The sequence below is a fragment of the Neophocaena asiaeorientalis genome, unplaced genomic scaffold (genome assembly GCF_003031525.2).
Source record: "Neophocaena asiaeorientalis asiaeorientalis breed wild unplaced genomic scaffold, Neophocaena_asiaeorientalis_V1.1 scaffold265, whole genome shotgun sequence".
In the NCBI taxonomy this organism is placed as follows: domain Eukaryota; kingdom Metazoa; phylum Chordata; class Mammalia; order Artiodactyla; family Phocoenidae; genus Neophocaena; species Neophocaena asiaeorientalis.
Window position 1 is genome coordinate 786,387 of NW_020172172.1, and position 23,790 is coordinate 810,176.

The 23,790-nt window shown below is 47.3% G+C and overlaps 1 protein-coding gene across 1 annotated transcript in view; it reads left to right on the plus strand.

The window, feature by feature from the left end:
* The window catches only part of ITGA9 (integrin subunit alpha 9), a gene marked incomplete at its 5' end in the record, with an annotated part of 338,540 nt that overhangs the window by 59,895 nt on the left and 254,855 nt on the right, over positions 1 to 23,790 (plus strand). Inside the window, 5 exons of the mRNA XM_024756339.1 lie at positions 1,833 to 1,938; positions 2,707 to 2,801; positions 6,753 to 6,843; positions 9,064 to 9,109; positions 14,863 to 15,017. Coding sequence (XP_024612107.1) covers positions 1,833 to 1,938; positions 2,707 to 2,801; positions 6,753 to 6,843; positions 9,064 to 9,109; positions 14,863 to 15,017 — 493 coding nt within the window. The remainder of the gene's footprint in view (positions 1 to 1,832; positions 1,939 to 2,706; positions 2,802 to 6,752; positions 6,844 to 9,063; positions 9,110 to 14,862; positions 15,018 to 23,790) is intronic.

Below are 23,790 nucleotides of genomic sequence, written 5' to 3' on the forward strand. Positions count from 1 at the left end.
CTGGGAGGAAAGATGCTTCCTGGTACCTGTTGGAACAACTCATGGCACCTGCATCTGCACTGACCTTCCAGGAAGGGGGACAAGGCAGGTGAGGGGAGAAATGAGGTGGTTGTTATGGAGATGAGAACAGCTGGCATTCAGTAGCTGCTGGCCACCATATATGCAGGAAACTGCTGCATTTGCATGGGTGTTAACTTGTCAGGCAATAAGGGGATCAGCCCAACAGCCCCAGGACATGGAATCTTGGACCAGGATAATCCCCCAGACCTTCTGCGGCAGCTGGCACCCACACATCCCACCCCCAGTCAATGTTTCTTAATACCATGTGGTTACCCTAAGTACAGGGGTATTCTTATTTCTGTTGAATTTCATCTTATGTGATTAATGATTGCAGGGCAGTGTGGAGGAGTGGGAATAAATGATGACTTGCCTTTGAATCTTGGTGTCGCCACTTACTAGCCTGTGTGATGTGGACAAATAGCTTGAAACCAGCAGCTCAGTTTCCTCATCTGTAAAGTGGGCAGAGTCATAAGGTCTTTCTTATAGAGTCACTGTGTGATTTAAATGAGGATGTGGATATACAGTGCCTGGTACATACAAGGAATCAATGTTTCTCTCTTTCTTCACCACACTGATGGGAAGAAATCAACACATTTGTGTTGTGGGGCAGAGGTTTTGGTGACTTAAGAACTCATCACATCTTTACTGTTTGCAAGTTGTTTGAGTACAGTGGAAAAAAAATTTAGTTGTAATGAAAGCTTTGGGATGGCTTGTGGATGTACAGTGGGTCTGAGTGCCTCTACCCAGGGGCAGGGTTAGACACTCTTGTGCCTCAAAACATCGTGTGTGTGTGTGTTTTTAAATATTTAATTTATTTATTCATTCATTCATTCATGGCTGCATTGGGTCCTAGTTGCAGCGCACAGGATCTTCTCTGCGCTCAGACTTCTCTAGTTGTGGCGCGCCGTCTCCAGAGTGTGTGGGCTCTGTAGTTTGCGGCAGGCGGGCTCTCTAGTTGAGGTGCCCGGGCTTAGTTGCCCTGTGACATGTGGGATCTTAGTTCCCTGACTAGGGATCGAACCCACGTCCCCTGCATTGGAAGGCAGATTCTTAACCACTGGACCACCAGGGAAGTCCCTCAGATGGTGTTTTAACGCTCTGATAGTCACGTGTCAATGATTTGGGGGTAAAGTGGGCATGGCTTTTAGTGACACCATCACCATTGACCCCTCCCTCTGTTGGTTGGTGTTTGCTTAGGAAATCCAAACCACACATGAAAATGGGCACAGTCGTGTGTCCTGTTATCACTGCTCCCACCCCTTAACCAAGAATTATTGGGTGTTGGGTTTTCTGAACCATGATTCCCTCTGCCAAGATTACTAATACATGCACCCTACAAAACAGCTTTATAAATTTGTACCAGAAGGCAGAGGAGAGCAGAAATGGAAATATGTACTCCCTCTAAAACAACTTTGGGGATATCGTGGGGAGAGGAGACTGTGGGGACAAGCAGGTAGGTTGGTTAATAGGTTGGTGTATAGAGCATTAGGACAAGGGAGAGGTTTAGTCATCAGTGGCCAGCAGTGGGTCTCCTTCCCTCTAAAATGCATCTCAGGTGATCGGAGACCTTCATGGCACCCAGGTGGAAGGAGCTCATTTGGCCACCATGGGGTGTTGGGGGGGGATGTTTGGGTGCCTGGGATTCTGCCCAGGTGTTTCCTGTCCATGGGTGTGCTGCAGGGCAGGGCGGCATTCCCGGCTCTGTTTTTTCATTCTTTTTTTGGTTATTCTGTTTGTTTTGTTTCCCGTTTTCCCTCCATCCTGTTTCCCAGGGAGCCCTGGAGGAGCAGCTGGCCCTGAGTGGGGATGGCGCCTACAATGCACACTTTGGGGAGAGCATCGCCAGCCTGGGCGACCTCGATGATGACGGGTTCCCAGGTCAGTGAGCTCGTACCTGCCCTCTAACTTGCCCCTGTCGTGGGCGCTCCGGGGTCTACCTGCCCATGGCAAGGCCCATCCATGTACACTGGGGAGAGGACGCCTGTTAGAAACCACATTTTCTGTGTAGACACAGGGCTGAGCCCTGAGCCCACTGGAGTTTTGCTTCCATGAAATCCCTTCTCATCAGCTCAGTGTTCTTTGCTATGTGTTTGTGGTGCAGTGAACGTTGCGGCTGGTCCATAGGGGCTTCTATGGCGGCCAAGTCTGAACCAGCTTCCTCTCACTACAAACCTTGCTTGTTTCTGAGCCTCTGATGCTCCACGATGCTCTGAGAGCATGGAGGAAGATCTAGTTGTCAGTTTGTGAGAGTAACGTTGATTTTTTTGGTAAAGGGAACACCATTTTATATAATTCCTTTACCCAAGAACGGAGTTGACTTTCTCAGTTATGCAATAACCATTGTCTATGGAGTTCCCTTCTCAGACAGACATTAGGGTGGGTGGTTGATATTTGCATTTCTTTTATTGGTTAGATCAATAATTTATTCCTATGAGGATGAGGGAGAAATTTTCTGGAACTAACCTCTTCTCAGCTTCTATAATTTTCTTTCTACTTTTTTTTTTTCCTGCTGCTAAGAGGTCATGTGCCTAGTTTAATGCTTGAACAAGCAACAACCAAGAAATTTCTAGACATCATGGCAGGAATTAGAGAATCCACCATTATGTTAATGGCTTTTCTAACCCAGAGCTGCTTTTCTCCCCCTAGATGTGGCCATTGGCGCACCCAAGGAGGATGACTTTTCAGGAGCGGTGTACATCTATCACGGTGATGCCGGTGGGATGGTCCCTCAGTACTCCATGGTAATTGGTGTGAAAGTGTCATGGTTGCTGTTCATACATTCATTCCACAGATACATACAACACACGGCGTTGTTCCTGCGTTCATCTTCCTCCCCCTCCAGTGGAAGACACAAACCATTGAGACTGCTTTTTAAATCAAAACATATTTATAGACTCCCGAGTTTGCTCATATCCAGGGAGGCATTCTGCCTACAAAAGATAAGATCCAAATTCTTAGCCAGAGTTAGAATGATTTATGTAAGAAGAGGTGGATTGCTTTTTCTGGTTACTGCTTTGTCAACCATCTGTGCTAAGCCAAAGGAATATCTTGTAAAATATAATCTAGAAAGACAGTGGTCCATGGAGGAGGGACATGAAAGCTGTCACAGGGCTGTTGTCATAGTTGGCATTAAAACGGGGAGCTGGTCAAAGCCCTGGCCTCGTGCCCCAGACTTGGGAACGTGGAAGTTCTGTTTTTTGCCATATCAGCTTGGAGTTCAGTCTTGCTGATGGTGTCAAGCCCAGCCCCTGGGAAAAAAGGAAGTCACTCTCTGGACAGAAGCATTGTCAGGATGTTTGTGGATGTTTGCGTGTAGAGTGGCACAGGCCTGGGTCTTTCTCCCAGTGGGTCAGCAACAGAAAGGGACTGAGCATATGTCAAGAAATTTCCAATCAGCACCTGCTGATTTACTGAACATTTACTATGTGCTTACCGCCTCGTATTCATGCTGACATTTCTCGTCACCAAGAAGCTTGCCTTGTATCTTGATTATTGCGAAGGAAACAAAACTTTGAACTGAGTCCTGTTCTTATAAAACGTTCTATAACATGAAATAGGAAAGTATCGAAAGTTGTCCACGTACTAAAGTCTCTAGGTAAGAAAAGGCTTTGCAAGTTGATTTTAAGAGGCAATGCATATGTGTAAGTTCAAGGTGTACGTTCCTAATTGTTCTTCCTGCAGCAGATATGAGTTAGCTAATGAAGGGTTGAGGGCTGGCTGGTTTGCTGCCACTTGAGCCCAGATTCTCTCTGCTGGGCCTCCTGCTCAGCTCCGTGACTCTTGAAAGAGGCAGTTGCCAGGGGAGGTGCTGGTGAGAGCAGGGATGCTTCCTGAGCGCCTGCTCTGCCCTCTCACCTTTAGTCCTCAGAATAGCCCTGTGAGATGGGCACCTTGGTTATCCACCTTTTATTTACAAGGTGACTCCAGGCCAGGGAGGTTAATTAACATGCCCATGGTCACCAGCTAGGAAATGGCAATTTGACCATGAACCTTTGCCAGTCTGTCTCCCAAACCTCCTACTGCAACCACCGCCCTCAACTCCACATCGGGAAAAAGGAACCCTCAGGGAAGCTCAGTTGGAAAACTCAGAACTATGGAAGTTTATTTGTCTGTGAGGCATGTATACTCTGAGGGGCATTTATCTACATGGACCATCCTCTGTGCATTAGAAATGAGTAGTGGTGGGAATAAACTCCTAGAGGATTTAGCTGAGGTGGCAGGAGGAAGAGGGCTCTGGGCACAGTTTGGGGGCCACATCCGTGTCTCAGGGGCTGCTCTACCCTGGGTCAGGGATGCTGTTCCCACTGTCACAAGCTGAAAGTCATCCAGGGAGCAGCCATCCTTGTGCCACCATCGAGGTCACTCTCCATGCTTCCTCCTGGAAGCTTGTTCCCGGACCTGGGAAGCTAATCACACAGAGAGGCAGCCTGTGAGAGACCCCCAGCTTCCCCTCCTCTGGCGGCCCTCTCGTGTTTGTTGTGTTGCTGGGCGGACTCCCTGCAGAGAACTGAGGTATAAATTTTGTGGTCAGCGCGGATCGTCTTTAGTAGGAAGCAGGGATCAGCAGCTGGACCCGTCCTGCCTTTGTCAGCACGCAGCCTGGCTCATTAGCTCTAACAAAGAGAAGTGGTTTGGGGCTCTTTAAAAAAAAGAGAAAAAAAGAAAAAAAGAAACAACCATGATTACACGTTTCCAGACTCCTAATATGTATGTGATAAGGTTTGTGATTTTAAAGGAAGAAAAATCCTTTAACGCCAGGTTCTCTCCAGGGCCCAGGTCTGGACAGAGCGGGCATTGTGTGGGTGAACTACAGGAGGAAGTCAGAAACAAGTCTGGGCAAGGGAATCGCTTTTCTTTGGCCCAGATTGGTGTTATTTCTGCTGGATGCATTGTGAGATCAGGGTCTAAAGTTCTTCCATATAACTCTAACTCATTCCTCTTTCTCGAGTTTACCATGAAAAGTGTTGATTTTAAGATCCTCGTGCGCCTTTCTCAATTTGAGAGCCCTCCGGGCATGTCACGGCGGCCTCTGTGATCTTTCTCCTGCCATCAGGACACCGCATGTAAACCTGGTGAAGTGGAGGTTTCCCAAGGCTCCTGGTTTTCATTTAGAGTTATTAGCATCGAGCAGACTTATCTTCCTGGCTTTATGGCCTAATGGCCTGCAGATGTCTGTGGGATAACTTAAGCCTGCATCGCCACCCCCAAAAGGACCACCCCTTCACTCTTCTCTGCTTGTCTCAGCCACAGCATACCTTAGAAATGCAAACCCAGGGCAAGCTGCTGCTCGTGTCATTGGACCTCAGAGCCGAGATGGTCTGCTTCAAGATGTGACTTTTAAGAAACATGCAGATGCACATCCGTGTTTCCTTAGACAGAGCCATTGGGGATGTGGGGCTCTGCGTGTTATCAAGAAACACTTCTTCAGTGTTTCCCTACAGTGTTCTGATTTGTGCTTTGATGCTTGCACATTTCCTGTTGGATGGTTTCACTGAGGTGGCAGGCAGAGGGTTATTAGCAGTTATTGGCCGCTGCAGGGTGGGGGAGTCCCTGCTGTCTTCATCTGTAAACCCTGTAGGAACACCTCCTCCCCGTACTCGTGACTTCTTTGCAGGATGACTCGGTGAGGAAAAGGATAAGGCAAGAAAGTCCCAAGTGAGCCACTACTACGTGTAAACCTGGTTCTGACATGGAGGTTGCTGTGTGGCATGAAAACAAAGCATTTCGCTTACCATCTACATCGAGGGCCTTGGGAGGGAAGCCTCCCCAGGGAGACTGTTTAGAGAAAGGGAAGAAAGAACAGGTCAGATCCCAGAACATGGCACTTTTCTGATTCAGGAAGTTTGATATCTTTGTGAGGAACTGTGCCACACAAGCATGGATGTGTGACAAAGGCTGGTTGTACAATGAATATTCTTGGACCAACACAGCATGTGTTGTGTTAGCATCTGTTGAACTTAATGATGAAGGAGAGATAAGTACAGATGTTCGTGTGCCCTGTGGCAGAGGAGCTGTCAGTGCTGAATGGTCGGTTGAAGGCTGCCTTTTAGGAAGAAGGGTGGCTTCAGCTAAGTTTTTGGATTTCCTACAGTTTGTAGAAGGTTCAGGACCATGGAGTTCTAGATGTACTAGGTAGAGCTGTTTCATCCTGTCTGTGATGCTCAGGAGCCTGTAGATCTTTTGGTTGGCTTGATCGAGAGCTGCCTTGCTAATTCCTGTCCACCTAGGGAACAGATGACGTGTGCCTCTTAGGAGTGTTCCATGTTTAGTACATGTTTGGGTAGAGAGATATAAGGACAATATGTTCTTAGAATTTCAGCCAGCTCTACCTGTATAAGCACAAAACAGAACCTCCCTTAGAAACGGAAGTTAACCTTGATCCATTTGGAACTTCATTCAACACATCAAAACAGTAACACACTCATCTAGGTGGCTTTTTCATTAGCACTGAGCTTAGAAAAAATTTTAAATGGTGACATTTGACTAAGGCAAGTAATAATAAAGGAGTGCATGGTCTTCAACTGCCTGCTAAAGCCCCCCACCCCCTACCCCGATAAAATTTGGACTATGATTTTTTTCTTTGAACAACTTCAAGGCCAGGTGTCCTAGGGAAGCTGCCCTAAAACAGTCACTGGTTCGTATTTGTGACCGTGCTCCTTCTGGTGACTCAATCTCTCTATTGTCTGTTTCAGAAACTTTCTGGGCGGAAGATAAGTCCAGTCCTGCGGATGTTTGGTCAGTCCATATCAGGAGGCATTGATATGGATGGAAATGGCTATCCCGGTAAGCTATTTTTCTTTAAAAGCATATGAGATAAGCAAAGATAACCAGTCTGGTAAGCGTGATCACAGATGTGACCTGTATTTAGGATTAGGAAAATTCATACAGTAGAATAGGGTATTTTGCTTGGTGTTTGACTTTTAAGATGAAAGTAGTGTTAAAGTTTATTTTTCAGTTTTAAAATGTTCTACTCCAAAGGGTTTAAGCACCAGGAAGGTGGATTTTTGCAGTAATTTCTGTGGCAGCAAGTCTTTCTGCTAAAGACCAAAAGCACTCCCCACATTTAAAATGATAACTAGTGAAGCCTCATGTTTGCCTTGATATTTGAGCATATTCGGAGGCGTCTTCCTCTCGAGAATGAAGAAGGCACTGAGCAACCCCCCCACCCCCACCCCCGCCGTGAGACAAGTATTGAAAGAAACACTTGGAGCAGGAAGAAAACCATGTCATATGTCATCTCCCTGACGGACAAAACAGACCTTCACCATTCAAGGCTGGCTGGCTTGTCTTCAGGGTTAATTAATGCCTTGTGGTGACTGAGACTGAAGAAAAATGTACGATTTCAAACCCCAATCCCAAGTGATATCCGGTGTAGGTAAAATTGACTGGGCAATGGAGTAGTGGTTCCTTTGCTGCCTGAAGGGGATGCAGGAGTAGGTGAGGTGAGGAAACAAAGAGAAGAATTTGGAAAAACCCCAAATCATCATGGAATTCAGAAGAAATGTCCCTGAAACTCTAGGTCATCTTGCTATCTTGAGAAAGTGTTTATTTCCATTTAAAATGCCTCAGAAGGATCTATGAAAATGAATGCAATCTTGTACGAGTCTTTTTAGGTTTGAGAAAGCAGTTCTTGTTCTGGGCAATTTGTAGCCATCCCTAAATAATACCTACCGTTGGTTTAACCCTCTAATATGTGCAGAATGCTTCCCTGTGCAATGTACATCATATAGTTACCCCATAGGTAGCTAAAGATGGGGGTGTCTCCCCAGTTTACAGACAAGGATACTGAGCCTCAGAGAACTAAGGGCACCAGAGACCACATCATTGTGGACAGGGACCCAGGCTGCTTCTCTGTAGTTGCACGGTGAGCAGGTATGGTCACACTTCACGACGGATGTGGATTTCTTACCTTGCATTTTTCCTAAAAGAAATGGCAAGTGCGTCGGGTTCTTTTATTTTCAAATATCCAGGCAATTTAAAAAGGCTATTAGAAAATAGCAAAATTAACAAGCATACCCAAGTGCAGAAATTTTAGCAGCCCTGCAATCCACAGATATGCTCTTTGTTTTTCCTTAAGGAGGACGTCATGTAGATGTAGGGATTCAGATGCTTGGTTCTGTGAAGTAGTCATGGGAACCACAGGGCTGAGAGGTTTATATTTGAGGGGAGGAAAGGCAGAGAGCTGTTGGATGAATGCATACTTCCTAAATTAGATTTTTTAGGAATAAACATTACCAGCTAACACTTCTCTTGATTTATAGTTTGCCAAGTATTTTCATGAGTTTTCTGATTTTAATATCTGATTTAATATATTTAATAAATATATCGAACAAGTGTGTAATAAATATATTCTGATTTAAATATTATGAAATATTGTCAACTTTTGAAGAAGACAGTGGGGATAATTATCTCCATTGTGCAGACAAGGACACAGAGAGACTCCGGGGTCACATAGAGTGAGGGGTGGAACGGAGATGATTCACATGTTCTACAGAACTTAGAGCTTTTCCCAAGAGTCATTTAATTCCAAGTGTCCCCCTCTCTGATTCTTTGATGTCCAAAATAAATATAATGTGAGCCACTTACATAATTTAAAATATTCTAGTAACCACTAAAAAGATAAAAAGAAACAAGTGAAATTAATTTTCATAATGTTAATTTAGCCCAATGTATCCAACACATTATCATCTCAACATACAATCAGTATAAAAATTATTAATGAGATCGTTAATGTTTTTTGGTACCAGGTCTTTAAAATTGTTTCGTGTCTTACACATACAGCACATCTCAGTGCAGACCAGCACGTTTTGGGGTCTCAGCAGCAACATCTGGTGATTGACTGCTATATGGGGTAGTGTGGCTCTAACTCCTACAAAGTCATTTCAGAGCCCAGGGGGGCCCCCTGACCTTGAGGCTGGCCTCCATTGCCGTGGAGCCCCTTGACAGCGGGTGGGTGAAATGGGCTTCAGCAAGTTTCTGAATCTGTAAACTTGTGGTTTTCAGATGTAACTATTGGAGCTTTCATGTCGGACAGTGTGGTTCTCCTAAGGTGAGATGCTTCTCTCTTTCCTCTTGGCTCTTCGTGGGTGAGGGATGGAATTTGTTGGGGAAGGGGGGCCCAGGGGAGTTATTCATCATTAGCAGTCACTCTGCCCTGTTCCTTGCAGGCAGAGGTGCTTGGTAAGTGCGAATGCTGCCTTTGTTTTTTCATTCTTGTTATCCTCTATCCCAGGGTTTCCAGCCGGTGGGCCTTGAGTGGTTTACGTGTGTGAGAGGATAGCATCCTCTAGGATGCTAGAAGCTCCATGGTGTCATTTCCTGTGGGCGCCATGGCACTGCTCTATCCCATCTCTTCATCCCTGCACCCTTCATCCTGGCTCTCCCACCTTGTAGTCCCCAGCCCCCCAGGGCCTGGGAGCCTCCTGCCCCCTCATTCTTTGGTGGCAGCAGAGGGTGAGGGACATGAGCTCAGGCCCAGTCCTCGCTGTGAAGCCCATGCAGTCTGGATCTCTCCTGCAAAGGCCAGCGGGCTGCTGGCCTACCCATGAACCCTCTCCAAGTATTTCTGTCTCTGTGACTCAGAGAAGGCAACATTACACTTTGGAGCGGGAGCCAACTCATAGGTTTTGTTAACAACCTGATTTCAGAACTTTCTAAAATAGGCTAGTAGGATCTTAGAGCTGGAAGGGATCCCAGAGGCCATGGATTTCCACACCCTAGATTCCTCTCGTTCAGCAGGGCCTTCCTCTGAGTCTCCACCATAGTACCACACAGCCTCCTCTGTGCCCAGGGTGGGGATTAGTAACTTCTGAGGGGACCAGTTCACCCACAGGTAATGAAAAATGTTAAATTGTTCAAGCTAGTTAGTTAAAATGTTAAATTGTTCAAGCTAGTTACTTTGCACACACTTAACTGACAAATGCTAATTTCAAGGTTTGTCATATTGGCAGCAGTCAGAAAATCAATGTGTAACTTACTTTTTCAAGATAATGGTCATAAAATTCCTGAGTCAGAAATGACTCTGCTACTCCAGAAATTACAGTACTTCTAATATCAACCACTACTCATTTATTGAGCACCACAATGGGCAGAGAATTGTGGGGAAACATAATATTTCAGGCATTGTCCATTCTACACCAAGGGGATTAGTTAAAGCAAGCCATAAATACATCATAAAACCTCAGCTATATAATGAAATATGTGATAGGTGCTGTATGAACAGTATAGATAATAAATATTCTAAGGATTTACAAAAGATGATGAACAACACCCCAGGGATGCTCTAGACAGAGACTTGGATCATATTTTCTCATCAAGACACATAGCCTCAAGGGCCTTTGGCTTTCAAGTTCTTTCTTTCCTAAGAGTTGGCTTAACATGGCCAATCATGTTGGAAACGAAATGAATAAATTTAATATGACATCCCCCCCCACCGCCTGACAAATGTTAAATTGTTAAAGAGGCAGAATAGCCTTAAGGTTAAGGGTGTAAACTCTGGGGCAGGGTGGTCTGGGCTCAAACCCTAACTCTGCCCTTACAAGGTGAGTTTCCTGGGCAAGTCTGGTAACCTCTGCTTCAGGATTGTCATCTGTTAAAAAGGCAATAATAGTACTTACCTCACTGGGTATCATAAGTTCTTATGAGAGCTCAGTGAGCTAGAACAGTGCCTGGTTTAAGTGCCCAGTAAATGTTAGCAGTTTTGACATCAGTTGGGTTTAATTTGCCTGCCTCAAAGTCTGCTTCTTGGTCGCCTGTCTTCCATATAACAGCCCTTCAGTATTTGAAGGTGGCGGCTGTGTCCCTTGGGTGCTGACTTCAGTAAGATGGGTCCTTTAATTTCTCCCCACGGGACTGGATTTCTACTTTATCACCCTTCTTCTGGGTTGGTAGTTTTTCAGGTGGAAGAGCTTTCATAGCTCCAGATGGTTGCTGTTGGACTTGTGAAGCCAGGGCTCTGGCTGGTGGCCTCATGAAGTCATTTTCCCTCCCTCTTCTGAGCAGTGTGCCCTGGCTTCTTAAGATTTCCCTTGAATAAAACGTGTTCCCCCACTTCTCTTAGTGGAAACCAGGCCCTCTCCAAACTGGGAGCTTCTGGCACAAAAGGCACATCTCATAGGTTCTGCATTTTCATCATTCTTGTATTATATAAGCTTGTAGCTGTGAGCTCTAACCCAGAGGGGCTTGTCTCCTTTTGTCCTCTGATGTGAGGGACAGCCCTCCCCAGGGGTGTAAACATAAAGCGTAAACATAAAGCGAGGCAGTGACACGTGGATGGGAGACCACAGACCCCAGCCTGGGATGGAGGGTTGAATCGGATGAGGTGAACTCTAACGGGGCCAGATGTAGAGTCCATGGAAGAGAACGCCTGGAAGCACTCCCAGGGAGGGGAGGCTTTAGGAGCAGGGCCAGGAGCACCGGCTTGGATGGGGAGGTCCGCGGAAGGCCGTGACAGTTACTCTAGGGGTGCCAAGCTCACCATATCCCATTCCCTCATTCATTCTGCTCTGTGCATTGACCTGTTGAGACATGAAGTAGCTCCCTGGGGTAATGGATGGCTTTGGGGATATCCCAGTTAGTGGTCTAACACCTTCACCAGGGTGCGGGCTCATTATGTGTCCCCCCCGACCCCGTCTCTGCCCTGCAAGCAACATGACCCCACAGAAGGCCAGGGTCACTGGAGCAACACCACGTCAGAAAGTATTCTGACTGGTTTTGTTATTTACCTGGAAGTTAAATATCAGGATCAAATCAAATATCAGAATTTGAACTATCTGAGAAGCATCAGAAAGAAGTATTCCATGGAAAAAGAAGATGTGGTGTGTATGTGTGTGTATATATATATATATATATATATATATATATATATATATATATATACACACACACACAATGGAATATTACTCAGCTATAAGAAAGAATGAAATGCCGTTTGCAGCAACACGGATAAACCTAGAGATGATCATACTTAGTGAAGTAAGCCAGGCAGAGAAAGACAAATACCATGTCTCACTTACAGGTGGAATGTAAAAAAGTGATACAAATGGACTTATTTACAAAACAGAAATAGAATCACAGACATAGAAAACAAATTTCTGGTTACCAAAGGGGAAAGGTGGGGGGAGGGATAAATTAGGAGTTTGGGATTAACATATACACACTACTATATAGAAAATAGATAAACAACAAGGTCCTACTGTATAGCACAGGGAACTATACTCAATATCATATAATAATCTATAAGGGAAAATAATCTGAAAAAGAATAGATATATGTATATGTGTAACTGAATCCCTTTGCTGTACACCTGAAACTCACAACATTGTAAATCAACTATATTTCAATTAAAAAAAAAGTTTTCCAGCCACCAGCTTCTTTAAAGTCTCAAGCACATTTGCAGTGCTGTCTTTGGGTGCCCCTTTGCTTTCATCTCAGACTGTGAAACCCAGTCTCCTGCCCCCCAGGGGTGTGGGTTGGCCAAGCTCTGCCCTCGGGAAGTTTGTTCTCTGGGATTAGCTTGAGAGGGCAGGCCTGGTGTTAGGGTGATAGGCGCTTGGTGTTAATGCCATTGAAGATCAAAGGAAGTGATCAGAGAGGCTTATGAAAGATTTCTGGGCTTTTCCTGGTCCAAAAACAATACTTGGAGTTGAAACAAAAAGGCTTGAGGGAACTGATCTGATGGATGTTGGAGATGTGCTTGTGAAGGTCCTGGTCTGTCATTTCAAAGGACTGTTGTTTTTTTTTTAAACAATGGCTCATGGAGGTCCTATTGTCTGTACCACTCACTTCTGCTTCCTACTCACCTCGCCTTCCCCTGCCAGGCTCTGCCAGGAGAAGAAGTGTCCTCCCCACTAGGGGGTCCTGGGGTGATAGGAGGGCCTGGGCTGCTTCTGTGCAGTGACTGGCAGGACACATGGGCAGCTGGGGTTCTCACAGGGTGGACGCCCTGTTTTGTGAAACTTTGGCTCCTCCTGTGGTTTTCAATCCCTTGGCGTGGAGAGGAGGTTTCACCCATTTAACAAGGTTTTTTGTTTGTTTGTTTTAATTTTTATTGGAGTATAGTTGATTTACAGTGTTGTGTTAGTTTCAGGTGTACAGCAAAGTGAATCAGTTATACATATATCCACTCTTTTTAAGATTCTTTTCCCATATAGGCCATTACAGAGTATTAAGTAGAGTTCCCTGTGCTATACAGTAGTTCCTTATCTATTTTATATGTAGTAGTGTGTATATGTCGATCCCAATCTCCCAATTTATCCCTCCCACTCTTTCCCCCCGGTAACCGCAAGTTTGTTTTCTACATCTGTGATTCTATTTCTGTTTTGTAAGTAAGTTCATATAACAAGTGTTTTTGAATACTTACTCTCCTGGGAATATCAGGATGAACTCACCAGGATTCCCACCCCCCTTGGAGGGCCTACAGGGCGGGTGGAGCGGGTTTGGAAATGGACAGTGACCTTAGTTAGGAAGTGAGGTGAGGTGTGAACACAGTGTCGGGAACACAGAGAAGGAAGACGTCCAAGTGCCAGGGGTGCTAAGGAACACTCGAGTATTTTCCAAGGATGAACCCAGAAGGAAGTTGGAAAACCGGATATTGGATTTCTTCCAGGCAGCGCTGTTGTCTGACTTTCGTTAGACCTACAGCTGTATCTGCTCTGGGATCCTGCAGTTCCTTTCTACCTGTCACAGCTGTTCCTCTCTTGACCCATGTCTCAAGGCAGTGCTGGCAATAGCGAAATCCCCTAACCCCATCTGGGCCATGCAGCTCCTCGCTTCTTTTTTTCTCTGAGGTTTTCCTTAACGCTTTCTTTTCTCAGAGTTGGTGTTGGTCCTGGTTCCCATCTGTCTTGTCCCCCTGGATGCTCTTTGTGGGATCACTGAACACAAGTGAGGTCATTGTTCTCAAGCTGCTAATGCCCCTTAATCTTGTTATGTCACCCCAGTGGCGTGAAGGCCGGGGCACCTTGGAGGTAAAAGGGTCTTTTTGTGAGGCCTGGAGGGGAGAAGGTTAAGCCATAGCTTAGGTGAACCGTCCCTCAGCAGATGTTTGCAACAAGAGCAGAGTGGTGTGATTCACCTCTGCTTCTGTTGGGGAGCCCCCGGGGAGTCCCCAGAAGGCCAGCAACGATGGATGGAGCCCATCCATCAGGCCCTGGGGGGTGATCCCTGTCGGTGAGAGGAGTGTGGTGGTTTATTGGGTTTCACTTGGTCCCACCACCAGGCAGGTTGGTTTCTTCAGCTCTAAAGTGCTTTGGTGTTACCAGCTGGGACTCCATTCATCGAGGTCTTTTAGAAAAATACTTAATGAATTGATGGGAGTAAATGAAGAGAGTAGGTTTGACCCACTGGATGGGACTTTGCAGTTCATGCTTGTAATGGCAGTAAATGCTTTGGGGAATTCCTGCTTATGTATCTATTTCTTGAGTCACAGCATCCCCTATAGGGACGCCTCTTAAATCTATTCCTATCTTCCTAATATAATGGAAATCAGAACTTAACTGGTGAAATTTTAAATAATCTCTCAACATCTTGTGGTTCATTTACGGCTTCAAGCAGATGGATGTGTTTTGTTAACAACTAACTTGCCTTCATTATTGGGAAGATAACCATTCATTTATTGGGAAATAAGCTGAGAAACCGGAGAAAAGGATTTGCAGAGCACCCTGGCCATTCTCTCTTGGGCTATTTCACACTTTAATTAGAGGCTGGGCTGAAGCCCTGGGATTTGTCCTGTTGGTTTACTTCTCATTTGGTTCTGAGTGCTGCTCTTCACCGTGACTAAGTCGCCTTCCTCTTGACCTGTAGGGCGAGACCCGTCATCACGGTGGATGTCTCCATCTTCCTCCCCACCTCCATCAACATCACGGCGCCCCAGTGCCACGATGGCCAGCAGCCTGTGAACTGCCTGAATGTTACCGCCTGCTTTAGCTTCCACGGCAAGCACGTTCCGGGAGAAATAGGTAAAGAGCCACCGAGTCAGGGCTCAGCATAGCCATCTTAGCTGGAGTGGGCATGTGGGGTCGTGGGAAGCCAGGGGATGTTTCTGGGGTTCCCTCCTGCTGTGCATCCCAGCTGGTTTTGTAGGCAGCAGGCCCACAGGCTAGATGCCCTTTCCCCTGAGGTTCCCCCTCTTCTTTTCTTACCATTGTTTTTCCAATTCATTGCAACCTCTAGCTCTCAGACAAATAATATTTGACTCTAAGCATCCTTTCTGCAAATGTCCATGGACCAGACTGAAACCTCACTGGGCCATGGGTGGGATAGGTGGTGGGGCTTGTGGAAATGCAGTGAATAGCCTGGCCCTTCTGGAACATTCCATGCAGTTAGAAAAAAGAAGTGGTGGGACTTTGGAGGCTCTCCCTTGAGCTTGCAACACCAGTCAGATGTCAGGGGCTTGTGTTCTTTACTGTGGAATCAGAGACCGAGGATGGGTGGTGGGATTAGGATTGCTGAGTTTTACAAAGGCTCGGGCTTCCAAAAGGTGGGGAAGCTGCTTTGTTAGCTTCAGATGTTGGAGAAGGGGCAGGCGAACCCTGGCTAGTGGCAGCTGTCTCTGCCGTTTCTCTGACTGGGAGAGGACGACTTGCTGGCCCAGCTCCAGAGACTGGGCCAAGCCCAGGAACAAGATAGGATCAGTGTGTATTAGAATTCAAAGTGTGTGATCACCTGAAGGAAATGAATCTGGAGCAGCTGTGCAGATTAAGAGGTCTTTTAACTTGAAAGACATTGAATAATAGAAAGTAGAGTTCCAGGAAAATGAAAAAAAACAAAACAAAACAATAAACACCACCACTATTAAGGACCTGGACTCATTGAATTTCTTAGACAGTTTTTGTGTCATGAGTGTCTCCCCTCCCTACTCACTGTGTAGTCCTTGGACCAGCAGTATCAGCATTTCCTGGGAGCTTGTTAGAAATGCAGAATCGGAGGCCCTGATCCGAACCTCTGAACCAGAAACTGCATTTAGCAAGATCCCCACAAGATGCTGGTACACATTTAAGTTTGAGAAGCTCTGCTTTGGAGCACATGTATGTGGGCGCCCGGACACGCAGAGCTCACGGTGCACACACTATTCCATTTCTCCGCTGCACCTTGAATGCTCTACCTTATTTAACAATATGCTAATCCTTCTAGGCTGTTTCATTGGCATTTCTCTTGATCTTCAGGTGGATTGAATAAGCTCAACAATGAAGCCTTGTGTTTTTTATATGGATTTTTGAAAAAGAAATTTCAAAACTGAATATAAATTTACTGTGAACTTGGGACTTGGTTAGTGAGAGAGGACTAACAAACTTTTTGTGTGCAACCCAGTGAGAAAAAGATACTTGGTCCGGATCATACAGGTCTCGGTAAAGCCAAGAGTTGAATTCTGGTCTGATGATACTATTGCTTCCCAAAAATGATTTCCCACCACCTCCCTAATTGTTTAAGGCACCACAGTCTCTAGGAAAAAAAATGTTCTGATGGTCTTGGGACTCATATATCCTCTGCCTAATTAGATGGTGTGTCCTTTATCAATACCAACTTGTGATGTAATTGAACTCCATTAAGAAACATTTTAAAAGAATTGTTGAGTTGAAGATTACTTCTGTTGTGTTTAAAAATAAGCAGAACTACTCTACAACTCTAAGAACAGCAAGCAATTAATAGTTCATGTGTGTGTTCATTTGACAAATATTTACCGTTCGCCTGCACGGGCCAGCCGTGTCCTCACGGAGTTTTTAACGGGAAATAGAAGGAGTTTCTGTTTTGATCCTGAAGCTGCATACACAGTTTTCGGACTCAATAACTACATCACTGTGGTGGTGAAAATGGAGGTAAGTTGGGTAGAGCAGGAATAGAGGAGAAGAAACCAAGATGCAAATTTTGAGCAAGAGTGATTTCAGAGCATATGAGATCAGTGGGAGAGCAAACTCTGATTTGTAGGTTCAGGGGCTGAGCCAGGAGGAGATATGGGTTTCTCTTCATGCTGCCCCCCACAAGTGGATCCTTCTGGAACCCCAGCTATTGACCCCAGCCATCAGGTTCCCGTTCATTGACCCTGGTCATCGGGGACCCTTTCCTTGACCCCAGTCATTGGGACCCCTTTCATTGACCTCCAGGCAGAATTATAATTAAGGTCCAGGCTAGCAATGGCCTTTCAGTGCTGGGGTATGATGGAAGAGACAGGCTGTCGGATGACATCCAGTGTTGCCTTCCTGGGCAGCAACCTGGCTAATGTCCACCTTAGGATGTGGAACGTTGAGCAGGAGTACCTGCCCCAGTGCAGGTTACTTCCTTACCCTCCATCTGCCACATGGGTTCATTGATGAAATTAGACATCCCTTGACAGTCTAAGGGGATGTTTGCCCACATTTATTTAAGATTCAGGCATGAAGAGGATGATAACTGGAGACTTTGGGTATTCGTACGGCAAAGCAGGAAATTTTCTATCCCTGGCATTTTCTGTCCCTTCCTCTGCCATTCAGGGAAATGAGCTATATCTCAGTCTTCGCAGTAAAGGGAGAAATGTAGAAATCTGCCGCAAAATAAGCCAGCAGGGGAATACAGAGAGTTTGAGGAGGGAATGATGGGAAGTCATGATGGTGTGATGAGGAATCAGGTGGAGGCAAAGTAGCCAGGTGGATCCAGATGTGGGCAGAGTGCAGCATAGAAGCAGCCCCTTGGTTCTGTACCACCGGGAAGATCAGGTCCCCTGTTTCCATATCCAGGAAGGATGGGAGCACCTTCAGCACACAGACATCCTCCTCTCTCCTCCAGGCCCAGCAGCCAGTGCTGGCCAGCTCAGTGTCATCGCTCAGGCCTCTGTGTTGGGAGCCCAGGGCTGGAACTCCAGTTATGAGCCTTCCTTGCTCTCACTGCTGGCAGCTGCACAAGAGCATGTTAGTGGTGGTTTTGGCATGGCGTGCTTGGCAAGTGGGCATCTTCTAGGCACCTCTCAGTGTCTGCCTATCCAGAGCTGAGTCTGTCAGCAGAACGGCTGCATTTGGGCAAGACAGCCTGGGCAGTGCAATAAAGAGGCGCCGGTTGTGTGCTAGGTACTTCGGAACAGTTGTCCGAAGTGGCATATATCTGCTGGCATCTTCAGCTGCGGGACCACCCTGGGGATGTCTTGGGGGGCCGTAAGCGGTTGACATTATAGTCATCTCTTTGGTTTTTTCTCTCCCTTGGGACGTGATGGGGCTGAAGCATACACACAGAGAAGGGACTCCTTTTGCCTCTTCATTTTCTGTGTTGGTAATGGAAAAACCAAAGCCCTCACTTGGTCACAGAACATTCAGGGCCAGCTGATGACCCAAGCCACTAGAGGGGCTGCTGCGGCTTCTGGCAATGCTGTGGGAACTACAGAGGTTCTTTACGGGGGTGACTCTGCCTTGGCGCCAGTGACAGCTTGGCAGGGTCCATTCAGGAAGATGGAAACCACACCAGTTATTTGAACAGAGAGCGTTTAATGTTTGGAATCAGTTAAGCAGGTCATGGAGGACCCGGAAGTAACTGCAGGAAGCAGCCACCACTTCTAGGTCTGCACCAGGGATCTCAAAGGTGGTTTCCAGACCGGCTGCCACAGCAGTACATGGAATCTTGTTAGACATGTGAATTCTGCCTGATTTGGAAACTCTGAGGGTGGGGCCCAGCAAAACGTGTTTTAAAGGAATTTTTTTAATATTTATAAATTTATTTATTTATTTACTGGCTGAGTTTGGTCTTCATTGCTGCACAAGGGCTTTCTCTAGTTGTGGCCAGCCGGGGCTACTCTTTGTTGTGGTGCACAGGCTTCTCATTGCGGTGGATTCTCTTGTTGTGGAGCATAGGCTCTAGGCATGCAAGCTTCAGCAGTTGTGGCTCACGGGCTCTAGAGCGCAGGCTCAGTAGTTGTGGCTCACGGGCTTTGCTGCTCTGTGGCGTGAGGGATCTTCCCGGACCAGGGTTCGAACCTGTGTCCCCTGCATTAGCAGGCAGATTCTTAACCACTGCACCACCAGGGAAGCCTGCAAAATGTGTTTTAACAAGCTTGCAGCTGGCTTAGGTTTGAAAACCTCTGGTCAAGGGGAACAAAGGGAAAAGGTTATACACGTGGTGGACCACTTCCTTGGGGTCATCAGAACCTAGAAGCTTGGAGAAGCGACCTTGCGGACCTGGCATCTAAACCTCAGAGGAGGGAACAGTGGCTGGTGCTGCTGGTACCTCAGAGGGGTGCAGTGAGGCTGGTTCTGAGGTATGGGGGAAACATGAAATGAGAATTAACTGCTGTTGGAGGCGGCCTCCATGGAAAACTGTTGCTGGGTTAAGCTCATGGGAAGCCCCTTCTCCTCTTCCAGGCTTGCAGCCTCCCTCAAGCTCTCCATGTCTGCAGGGCCTCCCAGAGAGCTACTGGCAAGGCAGAAGTGAGGTTTGCAGAGTCCCAGCCGAGCAGAGCAGCTTTTTTTTTTTTGCGGTATGCGGGCCTCTCACTCTTGTGGCCTCTCCCGTTGCGGGGCACAGGCTCCGGACGCGCAGGCTCAGCGGCCATGGCTCACGGGCCCAGCCGCTCCGCGGCATGTGGGATCCTCCCGGACCGGGGCACGAACCCGTGTCCCCTGCATCGGCAGGTGGACTGTCAACCACTGCGCCACCAGGGAAGCCCGAGCAGCAGCTTCTTAAATCCATCACAGGGAGTCACTGAAACTCCTGTTGGCTCATTCAATCAACAGATAGTTATTAGGTTCTGAAAGGTGCCAGACTCTGTGCCCAGTGTTGGGCACAGAGCATGGAATAGGCCAGTCAAGGTCTTTGCCCCCATGGAGTGTGTGTGGTCAGCCCTGTGCTCCGTCCTGGGGTGCAGACACCGTGCCCAACTCAACCCCCAGAACACATTTATAACGGATTTCATCAAGCCATTTAAAACAAGAGTTCGGCTCACCTCAAGTCTTATTAACCTTCATTCTTGGCCTGGGGAGCAGCGTGTGGCTCCTGGGAGCCTCCTGGCTGCCATAAGCAAGGCAGGTGAAGGCCATGCCTGAGAGGCCTCTGCCCCTTACCCACGGGCTGGGCCTGTACCTACTTGCCGGCCAGGCTGAAGCCTAAATGCACTTGTCAGCCCTTGGAGGCTGAGACTCGAGCTGGCAATCCTGGACTCTCCCCGGAGCACTAAATAGAAACCAGGCAGGGCTGAGCCCTAAGTGGTTGTGTTCTGTGCTCTGACCCAGCTCCCTCACGTTGCTGTGGCTCTCGTATAGCCTGGCGAAGCTGTGAGTGAGCAGGGGGCCTGCCCTACCCCTGGACAAGCAGTAGAGCCCAGGTCCTGATAAATGGCACCAAGGTCATGCAAGCCAGTGGCAGAAATAAGTCTGACACCAGCAAGCTTTCCCCAGACCCTTCCTCTGGTCCTAGGGGTGTGTTTCTACTCAAGAGAGCATTTGCACACAGAGAACATTCCTTGAGCTCCTTCTGGTCTCTCGAGAAGCATGGAGACGGGATAATGAGGCAAATCCATGTTCTATGAGGAGGGAGGGGATCCTATTCTAATTACCACCTCATTCCTTTGGGGGAGGGCGAGAAAAGTTAGGTAAGTGGAAATAGCCTTTTTTCCCCTCTCCTGGAAAACTCCGAGGGAAGCTCAGAGTAAGTCAAAGGAGGATTTATTAGTAGAATTTCACAGCTGAAATCATGTTCTGATGGAGAATGGGAATGAATCAAAACTCTCTGGGAGCGACCAGAGCCGTGCTGATGCAAGACAGCTGGCTCGATGCTGGCCCCGGCCGGTGTGGGGGGCCCTGGGGAGCCAGCTGGGGGGCAGGGAAAGGAGGAGGCTGGAAGCATGACTCTGGGCTGATCAGCTTTTCCATCAAGATGACATCATTCGACATGGCAGGGACACAAGCTGCCAGAAGGAGAGCTGAGGATGTGAAGTGTGCTGTTGGAGCAGGCCCTAATCAGAACCAGCACCTCCCCGGCCCCGGCTGACTGGGCTGGGGGCGGCCGCTAGCAACTCCACCAGCCTGTTGCTCCCATGGGGTGGGCCGCCGAGCCAAGGGGCTGTCAGGCTGCTTCTCCGGCATCTCGTCTGCTTCTTAGGTGGGGCTCCCTTTTAGACACACTTGGGGTGGGGGCTGAGCAAAACTGTTAGCAGTGAGCTCAGGGATTTAGGGTGGTCCACCCTTCTTGCCACTCTGGCAGCTACCTCCTCACTCAGGCTGGGTTTCCCATCATGGGTCTCTGGTTTTGTTCTAGAAGAGAGATTTTGCTAAGGTGCTGACTTCTTTTTGTGTAATTTAAAATGCCAAAATAAATTTTAAATCAAGGAGAAGCACTGAGTAGGCAGTTCAAAAGGGGAAATGTTTCCAAAATGATTGCATTTGGTGAATTGGGTAATTTGGTCTGTCTGATTGTATGCTTTCTTGTTTTAGAAATATCTGGTAGGTGAGTGTGTTGGCATGTGTACACTCTGCCCATAGCAGAGCAGCGGTTGTGGTCCTCAGCTTGGCGTTAGTAACTCAGCTGTTTCTCCCCTCCCTTGAGTTGCAAGAAGAATCTATTGGGCCAACAATTCTGCAGTGAGATGGGGTTTTGGAGAACTAAGCTTGATGTTTGTTTGTAAAGTATCTGCACAGTTCTTGGCACATATGGAGGGTCGAATTCATTCTGTTTTCTGGACTTGCCCCATTTTAATGCAGATTCTTGCAGAAGCAGAGCCTATATCAAGGATTTGAGTGTGCATTGTTGATTCAGGAGGGGATCCCAGGAAACATCAGTAGGAAAGCAGGACCATGAGATAGGAAGGGAAGGCAGCTGTATTAGGGTTCACCAGAGAAACAGAACCAAGAGGGTGTGTGTATATGGATATTATAGCTCAGAGGCAGTCTGGAAGCAGCACTTCTTTTCTGGGGGGGACCTTGGTCTTTACATTTTAAGGCACTCAACTGATTGGGCGAGGCCCACCTGCATTCTGGAGGGTAATCTGCTTTATTCAAAGTCTACTGATTTAAATGTCAATCCCATCTAAAACATACCTTCATCATAACATCCTGATGGGTGTTTGACCAAATATCTGGATACTGTGGCTTAGTCAAGTTGACTAGAAACCATCACAGCAGCTGGATAGAGGGTGTGTTATTAAACAAGTTACCACTGTAACAGGGCGGCGGGAGCAGAATCCTGCTAGGGAAGTCTGGGAGCCAGTGTGGAACACACCTCACGGTTGGTTACCCCACCCAAAGGACCAGGGAGCTGGGGTCATGCTTTCCTGAGCGCTGCCCCAGGGGCTTTAGTCCTTGGTGCTCCTGGCCTGCCATGCCCACCAAAGCCCTCGGGAAAGGGAATGCAGGTGCCGGCAGTTGGAAGTTGGGCTGGACAGCAGGGAAATGGTAAAAGCCAAGAGGATGTAGGTGGGGCCCTGATGCTATCTGCTCTGTCTTCCTGTGTTCATTTCCACCCAGGCTTTCTCTGGGCTCAGCCATTCATTGCTGACGAGATGGTTCAAACCCTCTGTTCTCTCCTTGGTCACCCTTCATGCCCACCCAGGGGAGGGCGGCTGTAGCTCTCTCACCTGGGAGGACGGCCAGGTGGGGGGCTGTAGCGGGGACCCCACTCAGCAGCTGCTGCCACCACATTGGTTACCCCACCAAGGTCTTCTCGCTCATCTTCCAGCAACACCCATCTCCAGTCTTGATCCTGCTAAATGGAACTTGGAAACTCACTTCATTTATGTTGTACATATTCTTATTGTTTGGCTGTTGCTCAGGGAAATTGTGATTAGGAGAAAGTAAATTAGCCAAAGTTCAGCTCCAAATCTCTATACTCATTCTGCTGTCTGTGCAGATTCTGCTGTCTGTGCATTCCAAGAGTGTGAGTTTTTTGTCTGATAATATAAAAAATGCACCAAGAACCAGCATGGTAGGAATAGCCCAACACTGGAGATGAGCAGAGTTCCAGATTCTGCTCTCTGGCCTGCAGCAAGTCTTGTTCCCTCTTGGGCCATCAGTTCCTCATCTGAAAAATGAGGGTCTTGATGTAGATGGTCCCTAGGCTTGCCCAAAAGGTTAGACATTCTACGAGTCTACCCCATTTCCTGCACTGTCACCATCAGAGCAGGTATGTAAATCTTGTATAGGTTCCCATGTTTTCTCTGTTGAAGTACTTTCCCATGTGCTTTCTTCTGTTCCCAAAAGTATCTCCTGGGATCATCCAGGTCGCAGGTACCTCCTGGTGATCTAGCCTTGCCTTGGAAATCAGCTGTTTGCTGAAATAAACAAGCTGGGGCAAACCTGCCCTTGCTGACCAGGAATCTGCCAGCTTGGCCTGGCAAGGTCCCTGAGATGGCAGAGGCCCAGGAAAACCATTAAATGCATCAAAAATATACCCTGTGGCAGCTACAGAATGCCAATCCAGGTCACTTTCCTCCTTCGTACCTCCCCCAGTGGCTGATCCCTTTGATGTTATTAAAAGCCAGAGCCATCCGCATGGCCCCAGCTTCACATACTGAAATGCCAGGAGGCATTAGGCTGATTTTTTTTTTGGTGCAAGAGCCCAGCTTCTAGGAGGCTGGTGTGTGGAGCCAGGGCAGAGGCTGGGTCATCCGCTTTCCCACTGCTCAGCAGTCTCATCTGGTCATTTTAGGGGCAGAAGCTCCTTTTCTCTCATTTTAAAAATACCACGTTCCCCTGAATCCACAAAGCAACTAAAAGATAGTGTTACATAAAAAAGTGTTATGGAGGGGCTGACCTCAGAAACAGGGTTCTGTGGGACAGAAAAGCA